Below are 23,661 nucleotides of genomic sequence, written 5' to 3'. Positions count from 1 at the left end.
CTGTTTCACCAAGGTGGGCACAGTTGACTGGGGAGTTGTAGGGATGAAAAAAGGAAGGTCAAATGCTATGGTACAGTACAGTAATCGGACTTATACCTGCCTACCGAACTGTTGGAAGACTTCCATGGCTTGCAGTGTGACTGTGCTTGTCTTTCATTCTGTATGTTTTTCACTCTCCTTAATTTCCAAAGTTAGAACTTTATTTAAACCCGCTTTTCTTTTCTATGAACCTGTAATACTTCATACAATTTTCCATTCAAATACAGAGTTTGATTATTTGCAGTTAAGTATAAATACATAATGAGACCAACTTATGAGTGTTTTATACCTGCTTTTTAATTAACACAAGTTGATTGAGTTAACTTGGCCTTAAAGTGACAAACTGTGATTGAAATAAATCAGAGTGTACTGTCAAACACGCTGTATACGGGTGGGTATTAAAGGGTTAATAAAATGTTATTGCCCTTTGGACAGTTACTGTAAATTCTGAAATAGTAACAGCCCTTAATTTATAACTGCTACAGGGGGGCAGAGCCTTTTTTTAAACAAACTGAAAAGACTTGATTCCTTGATTTCCCCAGTTTTCTGAGATTATTTCATAATTTAGTAAAAATCCTCCCAATTTATCATGTGATCACTTTTAATTTGCTGTTAATGCAAACTGAACACTGTCTACCTGACAAATTCAGTATAATGTACATTTCTATAGCACAGTATCCTTTACTACACAGTTGTGTAGTGTATTTTCTTCCTTCAAAATAAATACTGTTTTCAGTTAGTTTTTGTAAAATTACTTTACCAATATTTGACATCAGTAGGGTAATAGGATGAATTGCTTGCTGCCAGTTTGCTTTTAACGTGAAACATTTGCACAGGACTTGAGTCACTTGTGGAAGTGAGTGAAAACAGTGTTTGTGTTGAAGAAGTGACGCTCAGAGGATAGTTGATGGAATCAGTGCCATGGGACTGTCAGCTATAGTGAATGTTCATCTGCAACACACAGTAATTCCACACCTCAGTGTTTTAACCCTTCTTTTGTTCTCTGGATGTTAGACATTGACAGGGTTTCCCCCCCCCCCCACTCTGCCAGTTCACTCATGTTTACAGCTGTTATTTTTCTGCTCAGTTGTATGTTATGTTATGTTCACTTTGTGATATTCTACTGGTTTTTGTTGTATTATTTGCACACAGCTAAAATCAAGAGGTCGGTGTGGTAAACACTTGGAAAATATATGATGTCAGATTATAAAATACAAAATGCAAGCAACTCCTTAAGGATCGGTCATTTGTAATATTCTTTTGTATACAAATGTATCCTGACATTTCTCCAGTCGTCTTTTGTAACGTATTCTAAAGGAAATAAATTGTAACCGAGAATGACCAAATTGTGCCTCTGGCGTCTTGTGCTTTCTCTCTTAACACCATATCAGTTATGACGAATCATGTTATTGTCCATCGAGATCCCAGCGTTTTCAAGGTTCCCCATGCGTCAGGCTGAGTATCAAATCATACACATTTCCATTTGATTGTTTGGTGCAGCCATATATAGCTTATGGCTGTGAAGAGCTTCTGTTCTGCCAGTTGATTGTTTAATTGTTTTGACCTTCATACTGTAACTTGTCTTTGCAGTTATACTTTGTTTATACACATATCACATGAACAAATTAATCAACATGTGGTAACAAATGCATCAGTAGTACCAGCACTCAATTAAGTAAAACATGGCCTTTATATATCTACTGTTCTGTCTGACTTCCCTGGGGCTCTGTAGAAAAGACAGGGACTTGGATGTAAAAACTCTCTAACGACAGGAGATAAATAATTAACACATGGACACAGAATTAAAACAGAGAAAATGTATTTTTCATTTCATATGCAGAAGTTGGTGGGAATGGGTTAACATTCTCAGTTTTACAAGCAGCATCAAAATCTTTTTAAAATCTATTAGATGTGTCGTGGGAATTCTGTGGGCTCAGATTCCCCTGTTCTGACTGAAAGATCAAAGTCATTCTCGTAATTAGGGACATTTCCACCCATGAACCTTTCCAACCAGTTTCAGTGAGATCAGTGCAGCACCAATACCACACCATCTATGTACCCTCACTTCACAAGTTACTGTCATGTGCTTGCAGTGTTCTTGTGTCTGTGGAGGTGAGTTGACTGAGTCTTGTCACTAATTAGAACAATGTTAATTAAATTCACATTTGTAAATACTCGAGAATGTTGAAATAGCATATTATTGTGAGGAACTACTTATTTATTTACACTTCTTGTTATGGTTTAGACAGATTGATGTCTGTATTTGCCTGCCTTGAATACAATTAGCAGATGACGGGGTCATCTAGTCCTAAATCCCCCAGATTCATCAGATGAAGCCCACCCCCTCACCTCCCTGCTGAGGCTCAGTCCACTTCTAGATGGATTTTGTCTCACAGCAACAGGACACAACTTGGCTTCTGGGAGGCGATGTGCTGAGATACATATAAATATAATCATTCTACGATATGACCCCTGGAGGGACGTCCCACAGAATTGGGTCAGGACTTTCTGCAGAGTTTTGCCTTTTCACACGCAGCAGATTCTTCACTCAGACGTGTTCACAACAACACAGAAATCTTACGGAGGATTCAGGTGAGGGGTGGAGCAGCAGGCAGACGCAGGATATAACGTTTAAATTCCACTAAAGAGATCACGTTTTTGTTTACACCACATCGACACTGGGGTCGGCCATTATCACCAAAAGCTCTCTTGACGTCTCTGTCGGTGTCTTCTATGTGTGACAACACTTTTTCATCTGGAGATATGTTTTCGTTTTCTGCTTCTGTCCTGTGTTAGAAACATCATCCTGTCACAGGAGTCCTGCCACAAATTCCTGATAGTATGGCTCTGAAAGGAGATGAAATACAATACAATACAATCATTGGAAGACTTCCTTAAAAAAAAGTTGTCAACAGATTTGACAATTTACTCCCACAATGAAAGTTGTCTTAAGAGTCACAAACCTGTGTCAGGCTCAATAATGAATGTCTAATGAGGAAGTCCCAAGATCACCATGGCTGAGTTGGGTTTGAAGTCATCAGTGGCCAGCAGTTCTTTGACCTGGAACCATGACAGGGTGGTCAGAAAGCAGTCAGTCTTTGTGATTCTATTCAGAATATACGCTCACCGGCCACTTCATTAGGCACACCTGTTCAATTGCTTGTTAACACAAATAGCTAATCAGCCAATCACATGGCAGCAACTCAGGCATCTAGACGGGGTGAAGACAACTTGCTGAAGTCAAACCGAGCATCAGAATGGGGAAGAAAGGGGATTTAGGTGACTTTGAACGTGGCATGGTTGTTGGTGCCAGACGGGCTGGTCTGAGTATTTCAAAAACTGCTGATCTACTGGGATTTTTCACGGCGCAACCATCTCTAGGGTTTACAGAGAATGGTCTGAAAAAGAGAAAATATCCAGTGAGTGGCAGTTTGTGTGGACGAAAATGCCTTGTTGATGTCAGAGGTCAGAGGAGAATGGGCAGAGTGGTTCGAGATGATAGAAAAGGCAACAGTAACTATAATAACCACTCGTTACAACCAAGGTTTGCAGAACACCATCTCTGAACGCACAACACGTCGAACCCTGAAGCAGATGGGCTACAGCAGCAGAAGACCACACCAGGTGCCACTCCTGTCAGCTAAGAACAGGAAACTGAGGCTACAATTCGCACAGGCTCACCAAAATTGGACAATAGAAGATTGGAAAAACATTGCCTGGTCTGATGAGTCTCGATTTCAGCTGCGACATCCAGATGGTAGGGTCAGAATTTGGCATAAACAACATGAAAGCATGGATCCATTCTGCCTTGTATCCATCCTGCCTTGTATCAACGGTTCAGGCTGGTGGTGGTGGTGTAATGGTGTGGGGGATATTTTCTTGGCACACTTTGGGCCCCTTAGTACCAATTGAGCATCGTTTAAACGCCACGCCTTGTTGAATCTATGCTACGAAGAATTAAGGCAGTTCTGAAGGCAAAAGGGGGTCCAACCTGGTACTAGCAAGGTGTACCTAATAAAGTGGCTGGTGAGTGTATATGAAAAGTCTGACAGGGACAGTATAACTGTAATTTGCAAAGTTGTCCACAGATTAGATCAAATCCCCACTAACCTCCTTTACAACCGACACCACAATCATGAGTCATGAGGTGAGACCAGGACATGGGTAACATCCCAGACACATGGGCTGAAATCAATCACTGATCACTATATAGTCCACCATATAGTGAGTTCGTGATTTTGTAGTGTTGTCCGAATGTGAACATTTTTATATCCTAAATAGTAGACTTATTGTTTCCCACAATGCACTGAGAAAAGTAGTGTACAACCGATGGTCACTATCAAGCAAAATATGCCATCATGTATGTAACGCTTTACCAGAGGACTTCAGACTTGCTTGTCTCAAAGATTAAGCCATGCAAGTCTAAGTACACACGGCCGGTACAGTGAAACTGCGAATGGTTCCTTAAATCAGTTATGGTTCCTTTGAATACCAGAATTCTCGTTTAAGAGTCACTAAAATGAGAAACTATGACAACCCTCATATTATTTTTGGCAAAAGTGGGGATCATTTATAATCCATATCTAACTTGGCACATTTGGAAAAATTATCTCAAGGACTTCCTTTCCTTATAAGTCCCAAAGGCGTAATAGCAATGGATGATTTTCTTTTCAGACACAAATCATTGGAATGCTCGTTCGGTAGTCAACTATAAAAACAGACCTGCTCAAAAAACTCTACAGTTAACAAATAATTATATTACTGTTAAACCCTGTACATCATTTAAATGACTGGTTCCTCTTGATCTATGACGTCATCAGCAGCAGCTTCTTTAAATGGTACCCCGCAAAACGCCAGTGTCAACGTCTACAGTGAAGAGGCGACTCCGGGATGCTGGCCTTCTAGGCAGAGTGGCAAAGAAAAAGCATATCTGAGACTGGCCAATAAAAGAAAAGATTGATATGGGCAAAAGAACACAGACATGGACAGAGGAAGATGGGAAAAAAGTGTTATGGACAGACGAATCAAAGTTTGAGGTGTTTGGATCACACAGAAGAACATTTGTGAGACGCAGAACAGGTGAAAAGATGCTGGAAGAGTGCCTGACGCCATCTGTCAAGCATGGTGGAGGTAATGTGATGGTCTGGGGCTGCTTTGGTGCTGGTAAAGTGGGAGATTTGTACAAGGTAAAAGGGATTTTAAATAAGGAAGGCTATCACTCCATTGTGCAACGCCATGCCATACCCTGTGGACAGCGCTTGATTGGAGCCAATTTCCTCCTACAACAGGACAATGACCCAAAGCACACCTCCAAATTATGCAAGAAACTATTTAGGGAAGAAGCAGGCAGCTGGTATGCTGTCTGTAACGGAGTGGCCAGCGCAGTCACCAGATCTCAACCCCATTGAGCTGTTGTGGGAGCAGCTTGACCGTATGGTACGCAAGAAGTGCCCATCAAGCCAATCCAACTTGTGGGAGGTGCTTCAGGAAGCGTGGGGGTGAAATTTCTACAGATTACCTCAACAAATTAACAGCTAGAATGCCAAAGGTCTGCAATGCTGGAATTGCTGCAAATGGAGCATTCTGTGACGAAAGCAAAGTTTGAAGAACAAAATTAATATTTCAAATAAAAATCATTATTTCTAACCTTGTCAATGTCTTGACTATATTTTCTATTCATTTTGCAACTCATTTGATAAATAAAAGTGTGAGTTTTCATGGAAAACACGAAATTGTCTGGGTGACCCCAAACTTTTGAACGGTAGTGTATATACCTGGGATTTCAATCTTTAGTTTTAGGAGGTTGTTTTCCTCCTCCAGTTGGACATTTCTTTTCTTGAGAGCTGTAGTCCCCCCTCTCTTCTGTCTCTTTCGACTCTCGACTCATCTCTTCTACTCCACTCTCCGAGAGGAGCTCACCTCTCTTTCTGCTCAACTTCAATGGAGGAGAGGTGTAGTTTTCCAGCTCAACAAGCCAGGGAAACTTCCTCGCCACAAACTCTACCAACCTGCAAGCAGGCCTGCCTGGAGCAGACTGCTAAAACCTTCCAAAGGCAGCGACGTGAGAGCCTTCCTAAGAACTTCAGCACAAGAGCTGCATCGCACAGCTGAACCACAAAAACAGGAGCCACAAACCAGCAAGACGACTTCACTGGACTTCAAACAGCACATCAACCTTTTTTAAACTGGGCTTAATAATTATACTAGGCAAAGCAAAGACTTGTTCGATTCCGTGTGATGTTTATAAGTTTGATTTTTTGTTGCTGTGATATTTTGGTTATAAGTTATTTGAAAGTCAATGTTAGTTATGTTATGCTCTTCAGTCTTTCTTTGTGTAGTGGTCAAACGTTTGGGGTGACAGTTGAATGCCAATCGGGTTCACCACATATATCCAGAATAAACGGGAAGGGAGGCTGATGATTCCAGAAATAGACAATGTATTCAAGTCTGACACATGATTTCAAAAGACTGATCAAACAGCACAGGATCATGTGCAAAGTATGGAGTACTGGCCTGTACTTGATATAAATAACAGATTAAAGAGAGAAGTTAAAGACTCAAGACCCAATTTAACAAAGCTAAATTATCATGTGTAAAACGAGCACAGCACACTTTAAGAATCCCAACACTGGTGTGATTGCACGCGATATTATACATTGAAATAACAGAAGAGGATCTCTAGTTTACGGAGCCAATAACTCACCAATATTCAAGCCATTACACCAGGACTGCACAGTACCCGTCAACCATATTGCACGTTGCCCATAGAACAAAATAAAATAAAACAAAGAAACCAGAAATCAAACAAATTAATCAGAAAGAAAACTAATTCTAAACAAGGCCAAATAATCTAAATTAAATCTTAATGTGGGAATGTGGGATCCGTTATCTTTTTTTGTGGCCAGCCGCCTTTTTGAAAGCACACTCACTCACACAGGCACACTCGTACTCACATACACATATTTATATAGTAAGTACACCTTTAGTAATTTGTGTTTTTATACTTTATCTTCATAATAAATGTTTTTCTTTCACAAATGTTTACATTAATGTTGCATAAGTGTGAATTTTGCCAACCTCTACACTGTCAAGAACTCTATATCCTTCAACTTAGCTAACTATCTATATGGTAATTTTGGTTATAGTTATTAATTTAATTGTTAAACAGAGTTCCAAATTTGTAGTTAGTACTTTCATGAGACTTAATCAATAACTTGGCTATCTTTTCCCTTCCTTTGAAGGGTGGTGCCCCGAGGTAACTTTAATCAATTAAAGTTATTTAATATTAATATTTTTAATATGAATATTTTTTCTGATAACCAAATTTATTGAATGCCCAAAGGCACACCATTTATTGGTGTCACGTTTAATGCATCAATTGCACAACAAGTAGTATCAAAATCTTTTACTGTCATAATGACAAGGTTCATGTTCTACATAAGACCTGAAGGGCAAACCCCCCGTCTGACCTCAGGGACCAAAGTGTGAGTGTGGCTGTAGCTGAGGGAGAGAGCGGTCGTCCTCCAACCAGAAGGTCGGTGATGGCAAACTGTACTGTAAAGCTCTTAGAGTGGCCATCAAGACTATAAAAAGCGCTATGTAACTACAGACCATTTACCATCTTCCTAATGGACACCAGCCTCAGCGCCATTTTTCATTCTCACCCTAAAGGCACCCTGTGGTTATTTCATATAAATTAGCAAAATTTATGTTTACAATCAGTGTTTCTCACCAAAATTCATCAGTAGTATCCTTAAACTCCCAAAAATGTGTTCAGAGTTTATATTAATGAGGGAATATTGTTTTTTATTTCAGCGCAAGACTATAAAATAACTAAATGTTAAACAAGAACAGAAAAGAATGACTTTGGGGCATTCTGATGCTCTGTCCACCTTTTAGTCTCATGACCTGATTCCTTGAGGATCTTGTATATTAAAATTCAAACAGGATTGGTTACTGTCAAAGGGGAGTGGTGGACTAGCAACTTCACAGGGTAAAAAGAACATAGAAACCTCAGAGAGAGCCACATGTGAGGGATCCCTCTTCCAGGAAAGACAGAAGTGCAATAGATGCCAAGTGTAAAGGAGAAAGATAAGGGTATTTGAAGCATTGATTAGAATAAACACTTTGTAGCATAATGGAAGGTAAATGAATTGATGGATTATTGTCAGTAATGGTCGAGTATCTGAGGAGACATATTGTATATCAAGCAGTCTTGTTGTAATAATAGTCCATGGTCAGCAGCCACCACGGTCATGATCCACCATCAGCTGCCACCTCGATCGTGGTCCACCACCATTATCAGATGCCAACACGATACAGGTATAAGTGAGAGACATCAAAATGGTTCTACATGCACATGTTCCTGAGCAGAGGTCTTATCAGGTACAGGAAAACAGCAGTGAGGGCTTTAAACTGAGACTGTAGCATAAAACTAAAATTTAGGGTTTGGAGTTAGGGTTAAAGTGATACAATAACAAACTGACGTCAGTAAAATCATCCACACAATATCTAAGGTTTCATAATAAGAGATAGAAATAGATGGAGTTTTTGTTCTGAGGGAAATTTAACACAAGGAATTTTATGTTTCTTCTTAATTTTTTTACTTTTGAAAAAGTGGTCACCAGTTACTTCAATTGTATTGGATTTGGCTGCAATGTTGTTTACCCCTGAGACTCCAAAAGTGTTTTGTTGACGCAAACACTTCAGTTCATTGGCACAGTGACTGGTGATCCTACTTTTTCTGAGACTGAGACTCTGAACATTCTGATAACTACTCTTATGACAATGACTGAAGCAGAGAGCTGTGTCCAGACCTTCAAGAGAATCAAGACATTCCTGTGAAATGCAATACAATAGGAATGTGTGAAAGCACTGGCCACGCTCCCTATGGACAAGGAACTAGTGAACATGCATGAATTTTAAAGAGTGGGTAATATATCACTTTGCATATAATAGATTAGCACATTTTAAGTACAAATGAGTAATGTAATTTGAAGGTTCAGTGTGTAGTATTTAGTGACATCTAGTGGTGAAGTTGCATGTTGCAGCTGAATACTCCTCACCCTCCCCTTCCAAACATGAGAACCTGTGGTAGCCTTCAGTTGTCCTAAAAACTCAAAAGGTGTATAATATGTCCAGTTTGGACAACTGTAAAAAATATCGCGGCCTCCATAGAGAGGACCCGCTCAGGAAGTAAACATAAAGTATTTAAATATAAGTGTCCTATTATAGGGTAAAGAAAACAACCGTTGTACAGTGTAGGTAAAACGCACAAATTAAAACACTAAGATTATTTTATATTCAATTTCAGCCAATAGATCCCATTCACCTAAATCTTACACACAGGGATTAGATTGTGGCTATTTCAGTCATTGTAGAGCAGAGGTCACTAACAGGCAGACCCGGACCTACAGCCAAAACAGAAGGTTACGATTTAAAACCTGACGGGGCGCTTCTATTTGTAACCGGCGCAGCTTTTGTAGTCTTTACGGTAGTGAGTTTAGCAGATGAGGAAACGCACAGACCAATTGCATGCGAGTTAAGCCATCCCACTTGATACTACTCAGCCAATCAAGTCTGTGCATTCCAGGCGGTAAACATTGCGACTCTACAGTGCAGACAGATGAGAGAGTTAGAGGCAAGTTACACATGAAAAGACGGTAGAAAGAAAAAGAAAGATAGATACAGGGAGAGAAAACAAAGGGAGAGAAACAGAGGAGTGAGCCGAGAAAGGGAGAGAAACAGAGGAGTGAGCCGGAGAAAGGGAGAGAAACAGAGGAGTGAGCCGGAGAAAGGTAGAGAAACAGAGGAGTGAGCCGGAGAAAGGGAGAGAAACAGGAGTGAGATGTAGAAAGGGAGAGAAACAGGAGTGAGATGTAGAAAGGGAGAGAAACAGGAGTGAGATGTAGAAAGGGAGAGAAACAGGAGTGAGACGGTGAAAGGGGAGAGAAACAGAGGAGTGAGCCGGAGAAAGGGAGAGAAACAGGAGTGAGACGGAGAAAGGGAGAGAAACAGGAGTGAGACGGAGAAAGGGAGAGAAACAGGAGTGAGACGGAGAAAGGGAGAGAAACAGGAGTGAGACGGTGAAAGGGAGAGAAACAGAGGAGTGAGACGGTGAAAGGGAGAGAAACAGAGGAGTGAGACGGTGAAAGGGAGAGAAACAGAGGAGTGAGACGGAGAAAGGGAGAGAAACAGGAGTGAGACGGAGAAAGGGAGAGAAACAGGAGTGAGACGGAGAAAGGGAGAGAAACAGAGGAGTGAGACGGAGAAAGGGAGAGAAACAGGAGTGAGACGGAGAAAGGGAGAGAGACAGAGGAGTGAGCCGGAGGAAGGGAGAGAAACAGGAGTGAGACGGAGAAGGGAGAGAAACAGACGGCGAAAGGGAGAGAAACAGAGGAGTGAGCCGGAGAAAGGGAGAGAAACAGAGGAGTGAGCCGGAGAAAGGGAGAGAAACAGAGGAGTGAGACGGAGAAAGGGAGAGAAACAGAGGAGTGAGATGGAGAAAGTTGAGAAACAGGAGTGAGACGGAGAAAGGGAGAGAAACAGGAGTGAGCCGGAGAAAGTTGAGAAACAGGAGTGAGACGGAGAAAGTTGAGAAACAGGAGTGAGACGGAGAAAGGGAGAGAAACAGGAGTGAGCCGGAGAAAGTTGAGAAACAGGAGTGAGACGGAGAAAGGGAGAGAAACAGACGGAGAAAGGGAGAGAAACAGAGGAGTGAGACGGAGAAAGGGAGAGAAACAGAGGAGTGAGACGGAGAAAGGGAGAGAAACAGAGGAGTGAGCCGGAGAAAGGGAGAGAAACAGAGGAGTGAGACGGAGAAGGGAGAGAAACAGAGGAGTGAGCCGGAGAAAGTTGAGAAACAGGAGTGAGACGGAGGAAGAGAGAGAGAGAAACAGAGGAGTGAGCCGGAGAAAGTTGAGAAACAGGAGTGAGACGGAGAAAGTTGAGAAACAGGAGTGAGACGGAGAAAGGGAGAGAAACAGGAGTGAGCCGGAGAAAGTTGAGAAACAGGAGTGAGACGGAGAAAGGGAGAGAAACAGACGGAGAAAGGGAGAGAAACAGAGGAGTGAGATAAAATTGGTTGAGACTTTTGAGTCAAGATGTGAAACAGAAAAAGGGAAATTCAAGCTTTTGCTCCCTTTATTTTACTCAAGTTAAGCCCTTTATTTGAACATGCACAATTTTCACATTTTATTTATTTTCTCTTATTTTGAAATGCAGCCCTACTTTTATTTAGTTAATGAGAGAACATTATACATATCTGCAATCATACATATATGTTCAGTTCTTTGTCAAAGTTTTTGAATCGTACTGAATTCATTTGATTTGACAGTCAGGTATTTAGTACATGCAGATGTTGATACAACTACTAGGCCACACACACACACACACACACACACACACACACACACACACACACACACACACACACACACACACACACACACACACACACACACACACACACACACACACACACACACACACACACACACACACACACACACACAAGTTAGACATTATGATCTTCCGGACCTTTGCTTCAAGAAATTTTCTCTAACTGGACCTCTTTAAATTTTAGTTGAATACCCCTGTTGTAGAGCATGTGGAAACTATTGTACTTCTGTCCGTCCTGGGAGAGGGATCCCTCACATGTGACTGTCTGAGGTTCTACGTTTTTTTCCCCCTCCGTTAATAGTTGTTTTTTGTGGCATTTTTCCTTACTATATATTTGTGAATATGGGCTATACAAATAAAATTGGATTGATTAAAAAACATTAAAAAAAACTCATCTGTCATCAAAACAAATTTGCCTCCAAGAAATTGGAGAGGAACCGCCACTGGTTTAAAGCTGAAGTTGACTGGTATTATGCAGGTAATACACATGTTCATTAAATGTGACTAATTTTGTTGACTTTTATTAAGAGTTATGTAGCAAGAAGATTATATACAGCATGTCGTTAAAATCTAAAGCTCAACAGGAAGGAGATAACAAAAAAAAACTGCTTCAACGGTTTTTCAAACATTTCCAACAGAAATAAGTTTTGATCACAGGCGGAAACGATCAGAGAACTTTGGAGTGTGAGGGACCGTGAGAGGAACGTCACTCTTCTTAACCAGAACAGGTTTGTAGTGTTTGACGGGCTGAGCCTTGTGAACCTGCAGAGGAGATGCAGAGGAAGAGTGTCACACACACAGACCATCTGATACAGCCCATACAAGTCATTTTGTAAAAACACAACATTCAAACTGCTAATTGGTTTTAATGCTGAGGCTCGTCCATGCAACTGATTTTAAAAACATGTTGAATCTATTAACAAATTAGTCGCACATTGGTAAGATAACAATGGATTCTCAACTGCTCTTTTAACATTATGTAGATAATATATCATAATTTTCATTACAGGTTAAATATACAGCTACACTGTTGTCTCATAGTATTTCCCCTCATCTCCTCTCACAATGAACGGTGTTGTGTTTGAAAGTGACCTGTTCTTGCCGCAGCCTGGTGATCTCCTCTTTTTGTTGCTGCTCCTCCTCTTGTCTCTGCTCCTCCTCCATGAGCTCACTAAGAGCCTCCTTCTCGCTGACCAGTCGCTCGTACTCCTGGCGCTCCCGGGCACGTCGCTCCGTCGACAGCTCAAAGTTCTCCACAGCTGTGGAAGAGTGAGTGACTTAAGAGCAGTGACAGATATCGTCAAGACGACAGATATCGTCAACTCTACATGTAGCTTCATCAGGCTCCTGGTGAAGAGGAGAAAATGAAATGTCAGTCCTACCTGCTGCAGCTCGCTCTGGCTTTTTGGGCAGGAAAGGTTCTTTATGAGTGACGGTGTTGGGTCTGGCTTTGAATGTTGCTGCTTCCTCCTGTTGCTTCTGCTCTTCTTTCACCTACAAGGCAGAGAGATCGTGTGTGAATGTTGTGAAGAACAAAAGGTGCTTGTGTGCGTTCAGAGGCAGATCCATCATACCATCTGCTCCCAGCGACTGTTCTTCACAGAACAACGTTCATCCAGGAGAAGTCTGAAGGGCTCCGGCTTTGTGGCCTCCAGCTTCTTCTTTTCAGGGAGAAGCACAGACTCAAAGTCTGGCAGCGGCTGGGCCTTGAACTGAGGGACCTGAAACGTTCAGAGGACAGTGATTGAAAACTGGCTCTAAGACATCCAGCATAAAGACACAGCGGCTGAGGAAGTGAGACTCACCTCTTCATTCCTCTTCTCCTCCAGCCTCTTTTCTTTCATTGCCCTCCTCTCTCGCTCCCTCTCGTCAAAGGAGAAAGGACAGACCTCCACATGGTGGTGCTCTGGGAGCCGCGGCTGGAAGGGGAGGCCAAAGTGAGGCACTGGGGGGGGCTTGATTGGTGACGGCTGTTTTACCTACAAGACACAAAAGCAGGTTTAGGTCATTTACAGGGGTCTGAGCAGGGGGAGGAGTTTGTCACAGTTGATGCTGCAAGCATTGATTAATATCAATTACTCTGATCAGTTGGATTTTAATTTGCATCTATTAAGAACAAAAAACACTGAAAATATGTTTTAAATGACTGAGCAGAAGGTGATGGCGTTTTGTTCAACCACTTTTAAAGTCAAGTCAGTAAAAGAAAAAAAGCAGCTAGAGAATTCTCCAGTTGGAGAGACCGTTTATTAAATATCTACTTTCACATTTCTGAACCTAAACAGATTCAAACATCTACAATGTACTTGCCAAGTGCTGGGAACTACTCTATGCAGCATATTATCTGCAGACCTGAAGATTACAGTTTGATGCTTTAGGGTTATAAGTGCTCCTTATTGTGTCAGCGACCCAAGAGGTCATGATGAATGATTGGTTAATCCAAATCAGGTGTAGATTGCATCGCTAATCGTATTGATTGCAAGAGTGAATGCAATATTACAATATATGACATCATTATCTGACGCGTCACATCAAGTCACACTAAAGTGACACTTAATAAAGATGATTTGCTATGATTCTTTCCCAACAGGTGTTGAAACACTTCATCTTCAAATTGAATACCTACAGAGAAATATTGGACCATCATGCACTGAGCAGTTCTCTCTCTGTCACTCCATTTATTTTACTTAATGTCAATATGTATTTATCCCTCTCTTTTTCTGCACGTGTCCCTGATTCCAGAGCTGCAGGATTCAGACGACAACAATTATTATTAGGGCCCGAGCACCTCCGGTGGAAGGCCCTATTGTATTTCGAAGGATTTGTATTTCCCTTTTGGGGCTTTTTCAGGGCCTAGACATGCTCAAATTGTTACCAAAGTTTGCAGGGAATTCAAAACCCCAAAAAGTAATTGTATTCTGGAGTAACTTGAAATGGGCGTGGCAAAATGGCTCAACAGCACCATCTAAGGAAAAGCCCCTCAGTTAGCTTTCACTGATCTCCACGAAAATCGGGACACCTGTGTATCATGACCAGACGCACAAAAAAGTCTAGAGGTGCATTGTGAAAAATGCAACAGGAAGCCCGCCATTTTGGCTTGAGTGGCCATTTTCCACATTTTTACTTTGCAGTACTTGTCCCAGGGCTTTCATCAGATCAACTTCAACTTCTGGGAATGTCATCTCAACAAGATGGAGATATGAACAACCTCGGTATATTTGATTTCATCACACGCTGTGACCGTGGCGTGGCGTAGCATTTTGATGACACGCCATCAAAACATGAGGTTCTGTATCTCGGACATATTTGGTCCAATCGAGTCCAAACTAGACATGTAAGACAGGAATCCCGGCCTGATGACATCTACTTAGAAATCATGGCTTAAAAACACAGCGCCACCTGCTGGCTACAGGAAGTGACATGTTTTATACTTTGATGAACTGCTCCTGGCTGCTTTACAATATACAGCTCAAATGAGCTGAGAGAAGTCATTGGATCATGGTCAGAATTGTGACATTTCCTCAAACTGTGTAAACATTGAGGTCCTTTGGCGAAGGATCATCCTTCGCCAAAGGACACGATGTTGTCATAACTCCAGTGTGCATAGTCCTATCACTACCAAACTTCTGTCACATGATTAGAGTCCAAGCCTGAACAGCTCTATGTGTCAATATTTCCTCAGTGTCACAGCGCCACCTACTGATTCGCCATGAAACAGTAAGTACTTTGTAAATCCACCCTGCAGTATCCAACCGGCTCCGAACTACTGACCTATGATCACAATCCTGACCTGAACACATCGATATATTAATATTAGTTCAGGGTCATAGCGCCACCTACTGATCAGTGTGAAAATTAAGTTGTTGTAACATTGTCCAATTGACACAAAATTGTTCACGCTACATCAGAGCCCCTACTTGAACAGATATATTAGTCTGTACGTAATAATAGTGATTGCGCCACCTACTGGAAACAGGAAGTAAGCTTTGTTTGACAAATATTCGATTTACATAACATTTTCACAGTGTGATGTGCTATTTGATAGCGTGGACCGTAATGAGCAATTAGCAGGAAAGGATCGACATCGCGTGACGGACGCAGGAAGTGAAGCGTTTATCCTTGCCGCAGTGCCCAAAATGCATGCAACGTGGAGACGTGCGCTTGGTCAATGATCGCTCTCTCCACTAACCGCAACAGGCTTGAAAATGCCTGTGCTCAGGCCCGTTAGTGCTACAACGTAGCCCTAGTTATTATTATTATATAAATATCTCACTTACCATTTCCATTATAACAACCAGTCTGATGATTGCACAACTGCTCCTCTTCTCTGTACCCCTCCCTCTTACACCTCTCCCTTTTCTCTGCTCACCCCAACCTGTCGAGGCAGATGACCGCCCACATTGAGTCTGGTTCTAGAGATTTCTTCCAGTTAACAAGTTTTTTCTTTCCTGTTGCCAAGATGCTGCTCATTGTGGGAACTGTTGGGTTTCTGTATACTTTTTCAGGTATCGACCTTACTATGTAAAGTGCCTTGAGATAATGTATATGATGATCTGGTACTATCAATAAAATGTTATTTAATATTGTCCTTCATTTTAATTTGAGACTTTTTCATGACCTGCAGAAACTCTGTCTGGTTACTTGAGATAAACTACATTTTATGAACATCTGAACTAGAATTATCTCCCCTCAGACCCACCCAACTGACTACTTCTCCCAACTGCATCTTTGTAGAAAGCCCTGGAATAGTGGACACATGCATGCTGAAAAATGTCCTGCCCAACACACATGCACAATATTTGTCCTGGTTATTGTGGATATGTGAAATATTCTTGGTGAATATCCAGTAAAGCGAATAAATGTTAAAGTTGCTTTCCATACAAGACAAACAAATGTGTCCTTACTTCCTCGACCTTGCGATCCACACGAACCCTCTTCTTCAGAGCAAAAGCTGGAGACTCTGGAACAGTTGGATGCAGAACTTTCCTTTCTGGCACTCCCTGTTGAGAGAAGGAAATCGACTTTACTACATTTATTTATGGGAAGAACCTTTAAAGCTTCATGTTGTCAGAACAAGAACCCAGCAAGTTTAATGTGAAGCCTGTATCTGACATAGAAGTGTCAGCAGCAAGTTTCAAACTCACCACGACTCCTTCCAGGATCCTTTTGGGCAGAGGCTGGGATTTAAAGGTATGTGGCCTCTCTTCTTCCTCAGACTTCTTGGAAATCTGTCTCTCCTGGAGCCTTTTTTCAATCTGCAGCTCAAAGCCTTCAGGTACTGTGGGTTCCTTCACGGCTGGCTTCTTCAAATGCTCTGCACCTTCCAGTAGTTTCCTGTTTAGCTCCAGAGCCTTGAATTTAAACCTGGGATTAGAACATAAGATTGATTAATTAATGGCCCATGAAACTCAATGATGCACTTTCCAATTGATAATAAACTTGAAACACCATCAGTGTTAGACATTAAATAAAGCCTGAGCCCGTCAGACACTTTAAGACAGGGTGTCAGCTCAGTATTTGTAGCTTGAACTTTGATAGTTATTAGATTGCAGCCACACTCATGTGGTGAAAAGAAAGAGCTTTGTATTTATCTACCTTACCTTGATGTCTTCATCACGCATCGACGAAACAGCGCCTGTGTTTTGATACAAGTTGGGGTTCAGCGTGCATAGTTAGCATCTGAGCAGCAGTGTCAAGTGAAAAGTCTGACAGTGCTTTAAGTGACAAGAGTAGTAAATGCGCGCAGTTGCCAGTAGAGTTGCACCTTGAGTCCAACCACACATTTAAGGCAGCACGACATTGATTTTGAGCCATGTACTGAGTTGATGAGTCTCAGGGTGCGAGCGTGTTAAGCCTGCTCATCCAGTGCAAGCACCCCCAGTAGAGCCAGAGACACCAGTTTTGGTGTTAAGCACTTCATGTACTAGTTTTCACATTTTGTCCTCACTGCTGCTCTGATGGACTTTTCTCTTTCTGGAACAAGTTGTAGGATTTATGTCAGCAGCTCAAAATGTATTTTATGTTAATGAGTCATTCTGTCACTTTTCTTTTGCACCGTCACAGATATTAATGACATTTTTCATGTTGATTTAGTCACATGAGAAAAATGGAACTTCATGCTTTTCCTAATTAAAAGGAAGATATGGGCTAACAACCCTTGACTTTTAGTGGGGACTCTTAAGTTTGACAGGTCATATCTCCCTTAACAGAAATGGTTCTCATATGGTTATAAAACTCTTTTCTAATTCCATATTCATCTTAACAGTATTCTATCCCCAACATAAAAATAATACCATTGTTGAATTGCAAAAGATTGAAATGGGCAAATTTTCTAATGTCATCAACACCTGCACAAAGTATTTGGGTCGATGCCGAGATATCATCACTGAGTCCTTGATGCAACAAAAGCAGAGCCATTGATCAGTCCACTGTCATAAGGTTATGTTATGTCAGTCCAGGCATCTGTGTCTCAGAGCTATGACAGCAAATAAGATTATAACGATTCATTTACAGCAGGCAACATTTACAGTTATAACACTGTTTGCTCATAATATATACTGACCATGACCCTCTGGAGGAGGAAGCGGAGGGACTAATAAATTACTGAGCCATGGCGCTTTGATCCATCTAAATTAATTCATCTTTTCATACAGTTCCCACGTTTTTAAAAAGCTTTCACAGGTTGCCACGTTTCCTAAGCCATTTTCAGACATAACCTGTGGATATAGTCGGGAGAGATGGGTCCGGACTTTACCTGCAGTTTGCTTTTCACACATGCACAACACAGCGGGAGGTTCACAACAGCAACAAATCCTTCACATTATTCAGGCGAGAGGTGGTGCGGCCGGGTGCAGCAGACAGGAAGTCATGTTCATTCTGCTGCGGAGATCATATGAATTTCTTGATAACACACAGACACCGGTGTGATCTCTCATCACCACAAACTCTCTAGACCTTTTCATTGGTGTCTTCTATGTTTATGACACCCCTTTTTCACTGAGGCATATTTGTTTTCTTTTTGTTGTTAGAATCAACATCAAGCAGGGGTTCTCACATCAAATTCACCTGAATTTGATGTGACCTCTTGGGTCGCTGACACAATAAGGAGACTTAAAGGGGACATAGCATGCCCATTTTACCACAAGTTGATATGGTTCCTTGGGGTCTTAATGAAATGTCTGTAACATTCTTTGGTCAAAATACCACAAGGATCATTTCAAACAGCACCCTTTTTACCCTGTATAAAACAGCCCTCCACAGAGTGAACTGTTTTGAGTGCCTGTTCCTTTAAATGCTAATGAGCCAGCTCCCCCCTCCCCCCTCATGATTTTAAACGATATAAGTTACATATTTTATATGATATAAATTATCAAATATGCATCCCATACTTTGTATTCCCCTTCTGTTGTCCTGGAGTTTTAATTTTCCCAATCACATAATTAAATGTCCCCCTCTGCCCATCCACTACAAGCACACAAGCAGACAGACACAGAGAGAAAGAGAGGGGTGGGGGGGGCTATGAAGACCATCATTTACCCCCGAACCCCGACATTCAACGGGTACAACAACAAGCGGAGAAAGCAGAATCGCGGGCTGACCTTATATATACAGTCTATGGGGCTGACCAGCGCGGAGAAATGCGCGTCCCGTGTGAACAGCCAGGCGGCTGCGTGCTTGGGAACGACGCTGTGCTGCCTCGCTGCCTCCGGTGTAAACCCGGCGTAACGAGTGTGGGGGGACGGGGGGGGGGATGAGGTGGGGGTGGGCCAAGGACATGTAGGGAGACTTCCAGTGCCTTGTTACGACACAAAACCCAGGAAGCTCAATCGAGTCACTCAAGCATGACGTTTCTGACTTAGAGGAACTATAACAAAACGCGCGAGTGTTTTTTCCCCCGAGTTTTTGGGTTGGTAGACATGCCAGATACCCACATTAACCTGTAGAAGCACTAACAAAGTGGACTTTGCATGCTATGTCCCCTTTAATATCCGGGGGCCAGGTGGAGAAAGTCTGACATTTGCGTTCAAACATGGCCATCTTCAGGACTAAGTGTGGAGAATCTCTGGAGTTGAATTCATGTCTGAAAGCAGCTCTAGTGTGACTTCTCGCATTTAGTGCACATTTGGTTGAAGGCTCCAGAAAGCAGGTCTAACCACCAGTTTAAGAAAGTGACAAAGACGTGATGGTGTGCTGAAGAACAGGCTCTTACTTGTGAAGTTGGTCCACCTCTTCAGCCTCCAGCTCAGCACTGCTCTTCATAGTGGTGGGCCGGCTCCTCTGGCGGGTCATCAGGTGTGGGGTATGAGGTTGGGTGAGCTTCAGCTGGTCGCCCTTCACTGGATGTGGCCCTCTCTCTTGACTCTGGCGACTACGCAGATGGTAGCGGTCAGGGGTTCGTTTTTGGTACTGCTCAATCTGCTGAGCCATGGGCACATAGGCTCCTGACCCCTCCACCTTTCTCTTGTTGCCCCTCGACAGGTTGAAGGGTTTGGGTATAGTGGCACCTTTCATGGCCTTTACCTTTAAAAAAAATAAATGTATAACATTTTTTTTTTTAAGTAAAGTGTTTTTATTATGTCTCATTTGTTTGCTTTCAGACCATCATATTACTGCTCAATAAAGAACTGAACTCTACTTCTATAGAGACAGGATGAGCTGAACACAATTAAGGCAACAAAATCTGAGTATATTCAGAATTTGGATCAGGTGGATCATATGAAGAACTTACTGGGGAGGAATGTTTGCGAAGCTGACTGATGAAGTCCACTTCTTTATCTGCTGTACTGGATGAAGTAGTCGCCTTAATGCGGTTGTCTGTGGTGAAATTGAATTCTTTAGGCACAGTCATGGACAGGACCACCTTCTTCGGGGGTGGATCTGAAATAACAGTGACACAGATTTCCTTCAAGAAGCAAAGTGAACCTTGATCCATTTAACAGTCATATTCAAATGGTACCAACTAACAGCTTGTTGTTCAGCACATTGAACTGAATTAACTGCAGCCACACAAAGTCAGTCACTAATATCCACTCACTGCCAGCCAGAGCAGCTTTGTAGCTGGCCTCGTTCTGTCTGCGGTGCAGAGCCACTTCCTTCTGGAGGTTCCTGATGCGCTCCAGCTCCTGTTCTTCAGAGCTGCACAGCCTGTTTAACACATCAGCAAACATCTGTCTCATTTAAAGTCGAATCTCCACTTCTATACAGTCAATACTATGAAGATAATTAAGATTGAGAGGAGTTGATCTCATTATACTTTTCTACAGATTTCTGTTTTGGAGTAGACAAAACCATCCAGACAGATTCTGCATGTAGTTAAAGGCAGCCAGCCGATGACTGGTCTCACCAGAAACTATAATATTTCTTAGTTCAACATGCACACAGCATATGAGACCAAATCACCATGTTCAAAGGGCTCTGAAGTCACTGAAAGTCATAAATTAAATCCTCATATCTCAGCATTTTTCACCTCCCTCCGATCCCAGCTGGCTTTTCACTCAGCCTTTGAATGTGGCCGTTCACAACAGTTAACACTTACTTTACTAATGTGATAAAGCGAAAAGTCAGACCAACATATTATTTTCTAGCACAAGCAGACCCATCAGTCCCTTCAGGATGCTTTATAATCGCACAGATATTCTGAGTATAAGTCTTCTTACTCTGGCAACAGGACTCCTAAAACAAACAGCCGCAGTAGAAAACTTGAATGAAACACAACCAAAAAGGGGATACAAAGTGGGGGAGCCGACAAGGCATCACAATCATTTGTAAACATGTAAGAACTATAAGTACTGAATCTATAAACGTCTTGGGATGAAAGGACAATCATGACACTTACGGTTTGGATTTCTTTGATGGTGTTGCAGCCGACTGTGTTGGAGCTGAACCGGTTGTTGTCACTTTACGTTTTGAAATCCTAAAATGAGAGGAAAAAAATAAAAGATTAAAATTTGAATTACATTAAAAGGACAGAGATGCTAACAACTTAATCTCAAGTTCCCCAAACACCTGATTGTGCATTTACTACTTCCTCTGTATGGGACTGAGTGTCAATACAACTTTAAACAAAGCACAAACAAGCAGAACATGAAACCTTTGGCCTCTGTGCTTGTGCACTTTGTCACATGTTTAATTCAGTGTTGCCATTTGATGTTAATACAAATGTATTATCTGATGCCTCAAGAGCGTGCAAGAATAAAGCTGCAGACTTCATCAGCAGTTACTGTGCAGCTTGTGGCAGCACACTTCGATCACACTGTAGTGCATGTGTAGCATCACAAGAACTGCACCTGCTTGGCTGGGCAGGGGGTTGAGTCGCCGTCCTCCTCTTTGGTCGGCCATTAGCCCGAGTCGCAGTTTCAGCTCCCCAGGATGTGACAAGGTTTGGAGGTGGAGATGTGGATGTGCCAGGACCTGGAACATTGATCAGTCCACATGGATTCACATTGACCAAGTCATGAGGACACTGAATTACAGAAGACCAGAGGAACGCACACTAGGACCAAGCAATCTTTTAAAACCACCTTAAAGTAGCTTAACAGAAAATAAGGAGTGCATCCTTTGTACTTGGCTATAATGCAAAGTTAACTAACCGCTGTCTACATCCGTGTTGACTTGAGGAATCACGATGACTTTGGGCAGGTTGGGTGAATTGCTTCTCATAAAGGGCCAGTCAGGTCTTAAAGGTGTAGTAAGGCGACCCTCTGCTCCCCCGACCTGTTGTTCTGCAGGTGAGACACAGAGGAAGTAGATGTGAACTCAAACAGGTGTTTTAACCTACATACTGGTTATTCTTTCATACAGACTGTTTGCACCATCAGTTTCAGAGCCTGGGTGCGTGGGAACAAGAGAGAGAAACTGTCTGCACTAAGATTAACTTTAGAGTGTTTGTATTTTAACATGTAGAACCAGGGTTGCTCATCAGGACTGGACACAGAGGAAAACAGCGTTCGGCTGGTCAACAAAGGTCCAACAAGTGTTTCCTACCGTCTGAGGAGGTCAATGTTAAAGTGCAGTCCCACTGAGACTCACCGAACCACTGATCATCACCGTCGTTATTCTCCAGCTCCTTCAAGTCGACGACGTGGGACGGAGCATCGAACTCGTATCGGTCAGCGGAGCCACAGTCGCTTTCCGCCATTATTCAACACGAAGCTTTAGAAAACACGAGACATCAAAGTCAGTTTAACGCATCAACATGTGTTTAACCAGCAGTTTACACATGACAACCGTCTGAGCTGAGTTAAGAACAGGACCGAAGCGGGACAGATAACAGAGAACCTGGTTTATCTTTAAGAATAAATGATCGGAACGTTCAGTCAGTGAATGTCTCCGGAGACAGTTTCTCCGGGTGAGCTGTAGTCTCCATTGGGTTCCTGTTATGGAGGAAGCGAATGGCTAACGCTAGCTAAGCTTAAACATGAGCTGCTTCAGAAGCGTTAGGTCGTTAAATGAACCAAAGACTCTCACACGTTCAGTATCGATTCAGTCATTTGATCAGAGTTCAGCTTGAATCCTCAGTTTGTGACGTTTCACTCAATATGAAAGAAGCGTTGGAACTTACCGACACTGTTTTCTTTCTCCGAGCGTTCTCGGACTTGGAAGCTGCGCGGAGGAATGTAACGTTAGCTTTTAAATATAAACTGACCAATACCTGACGGCCTGTTCATCAACTCGTCGCTCATTGGTTCATAAAAGCCAACTTCCTGTGACCTGGCCACGTGATCACCGCGGCTTGTATACGGAAATGAGGACATGTTTTTTCCCTTTTTATTCAAATACACACAAACAATAACAAAGAGCCCATAGTGTCGACTAGATGACAGGTATATGAAAGGGGGATATTTGGACAAATATAAGAAAACAAACACACACACACACACACACTCACACACCTCTTACGGTTCCAAACCACCAAAAGGGAGACACAGGGACTTCTCTTGAATAACAAATACATTTTTAATCATTTATTTAAACTACAATGAATATGATATTTACCCCAAAATGGCCTACAGATGTGCCACGTCAGGCAATGATGATGCACTTCTGGATGTTAGCCTAAAGTTGCCCACTTGTAAAATAGCAAATGTGGCCCCAACATTCCAAAACTAAACTGGGCCTTTTTGGCAAACATGCCGTGCTCTAGTCCAGGTGTAATCTGGATGTGAACCTAAAATGGCCCATGTGGTAAATGGTGAATATGGCCCAAATAGCACAAAACAACTTCAG

General features: G+C 42.2%; 1 protein-coding gene across 1 annotated transcript; it reads right to left on the bottom strand.

Annotated features, from left to right (window-relative positions):
• Nucleotides 1-11,756: 11,756 nt before the first annotated feature.
• Nucleotides 11,757-23,071, bottom strand: LOC117765125 (targeting protein for Xklp2-like). The gene is made up of 15 exons (XM_034591417.1): nucleotides 22,997-23,071; nucleotides 22,465-22,587; nucleotides 22,026-22,157; nucleotides 21,723-21,846; nucleotides 21,272-21,349; nucleotides 20,471-20,580; nucleotides 20,165-20,313; nucleotides 19,646-19,956; nucleotides 16,581-16,800; nucleotides 16,341-16,436; nucleotides 13,245-13,418; nucleotides 13,014-13,160; nucleotides 12,822-12,933; nucleotides 12,532-12,698; nucleotides 11,757-12,201 (listed from the first exon to the last, which is right to left on the bottom strand). The coding sequence occupies exons 2-15, from the start codon at nucleotides 22,571-22,573 to the stop codon at nucleotides 12,091-12,093; spliced, it is 2,040 nt and encodes a 679-aa protein (XP_034447308.1). The 5' UTR covers nucleotides 22,574-22,587; nucleotides 22,997-23,071; the 3' UTR covers nucleotides 11,757-12,090.
• Between the last annotated feature and the right edge of the window lie 590 nt (nucleotides 23,072-23,661).

Source organism: Hippoglossus hippoglossus, chromosome 7 (assembly GCF_009819705.1).
Source record: "Hippoglossus hippoglossus isolate fHipHip1 chromosome 7, fHipHip1.pri, whole genome shotgun sequence".
Taxonomy (NCBI): Eukaryota; Metazoa; Chordata; class Actinopteri; order Pleuronectiformes; family Pleuronectidae; genus Hippoglossus; species Hippoglossus hippoglossus.
This window is presented reverse-complemented; position numbering and strand designations above follow the sequence as displayed.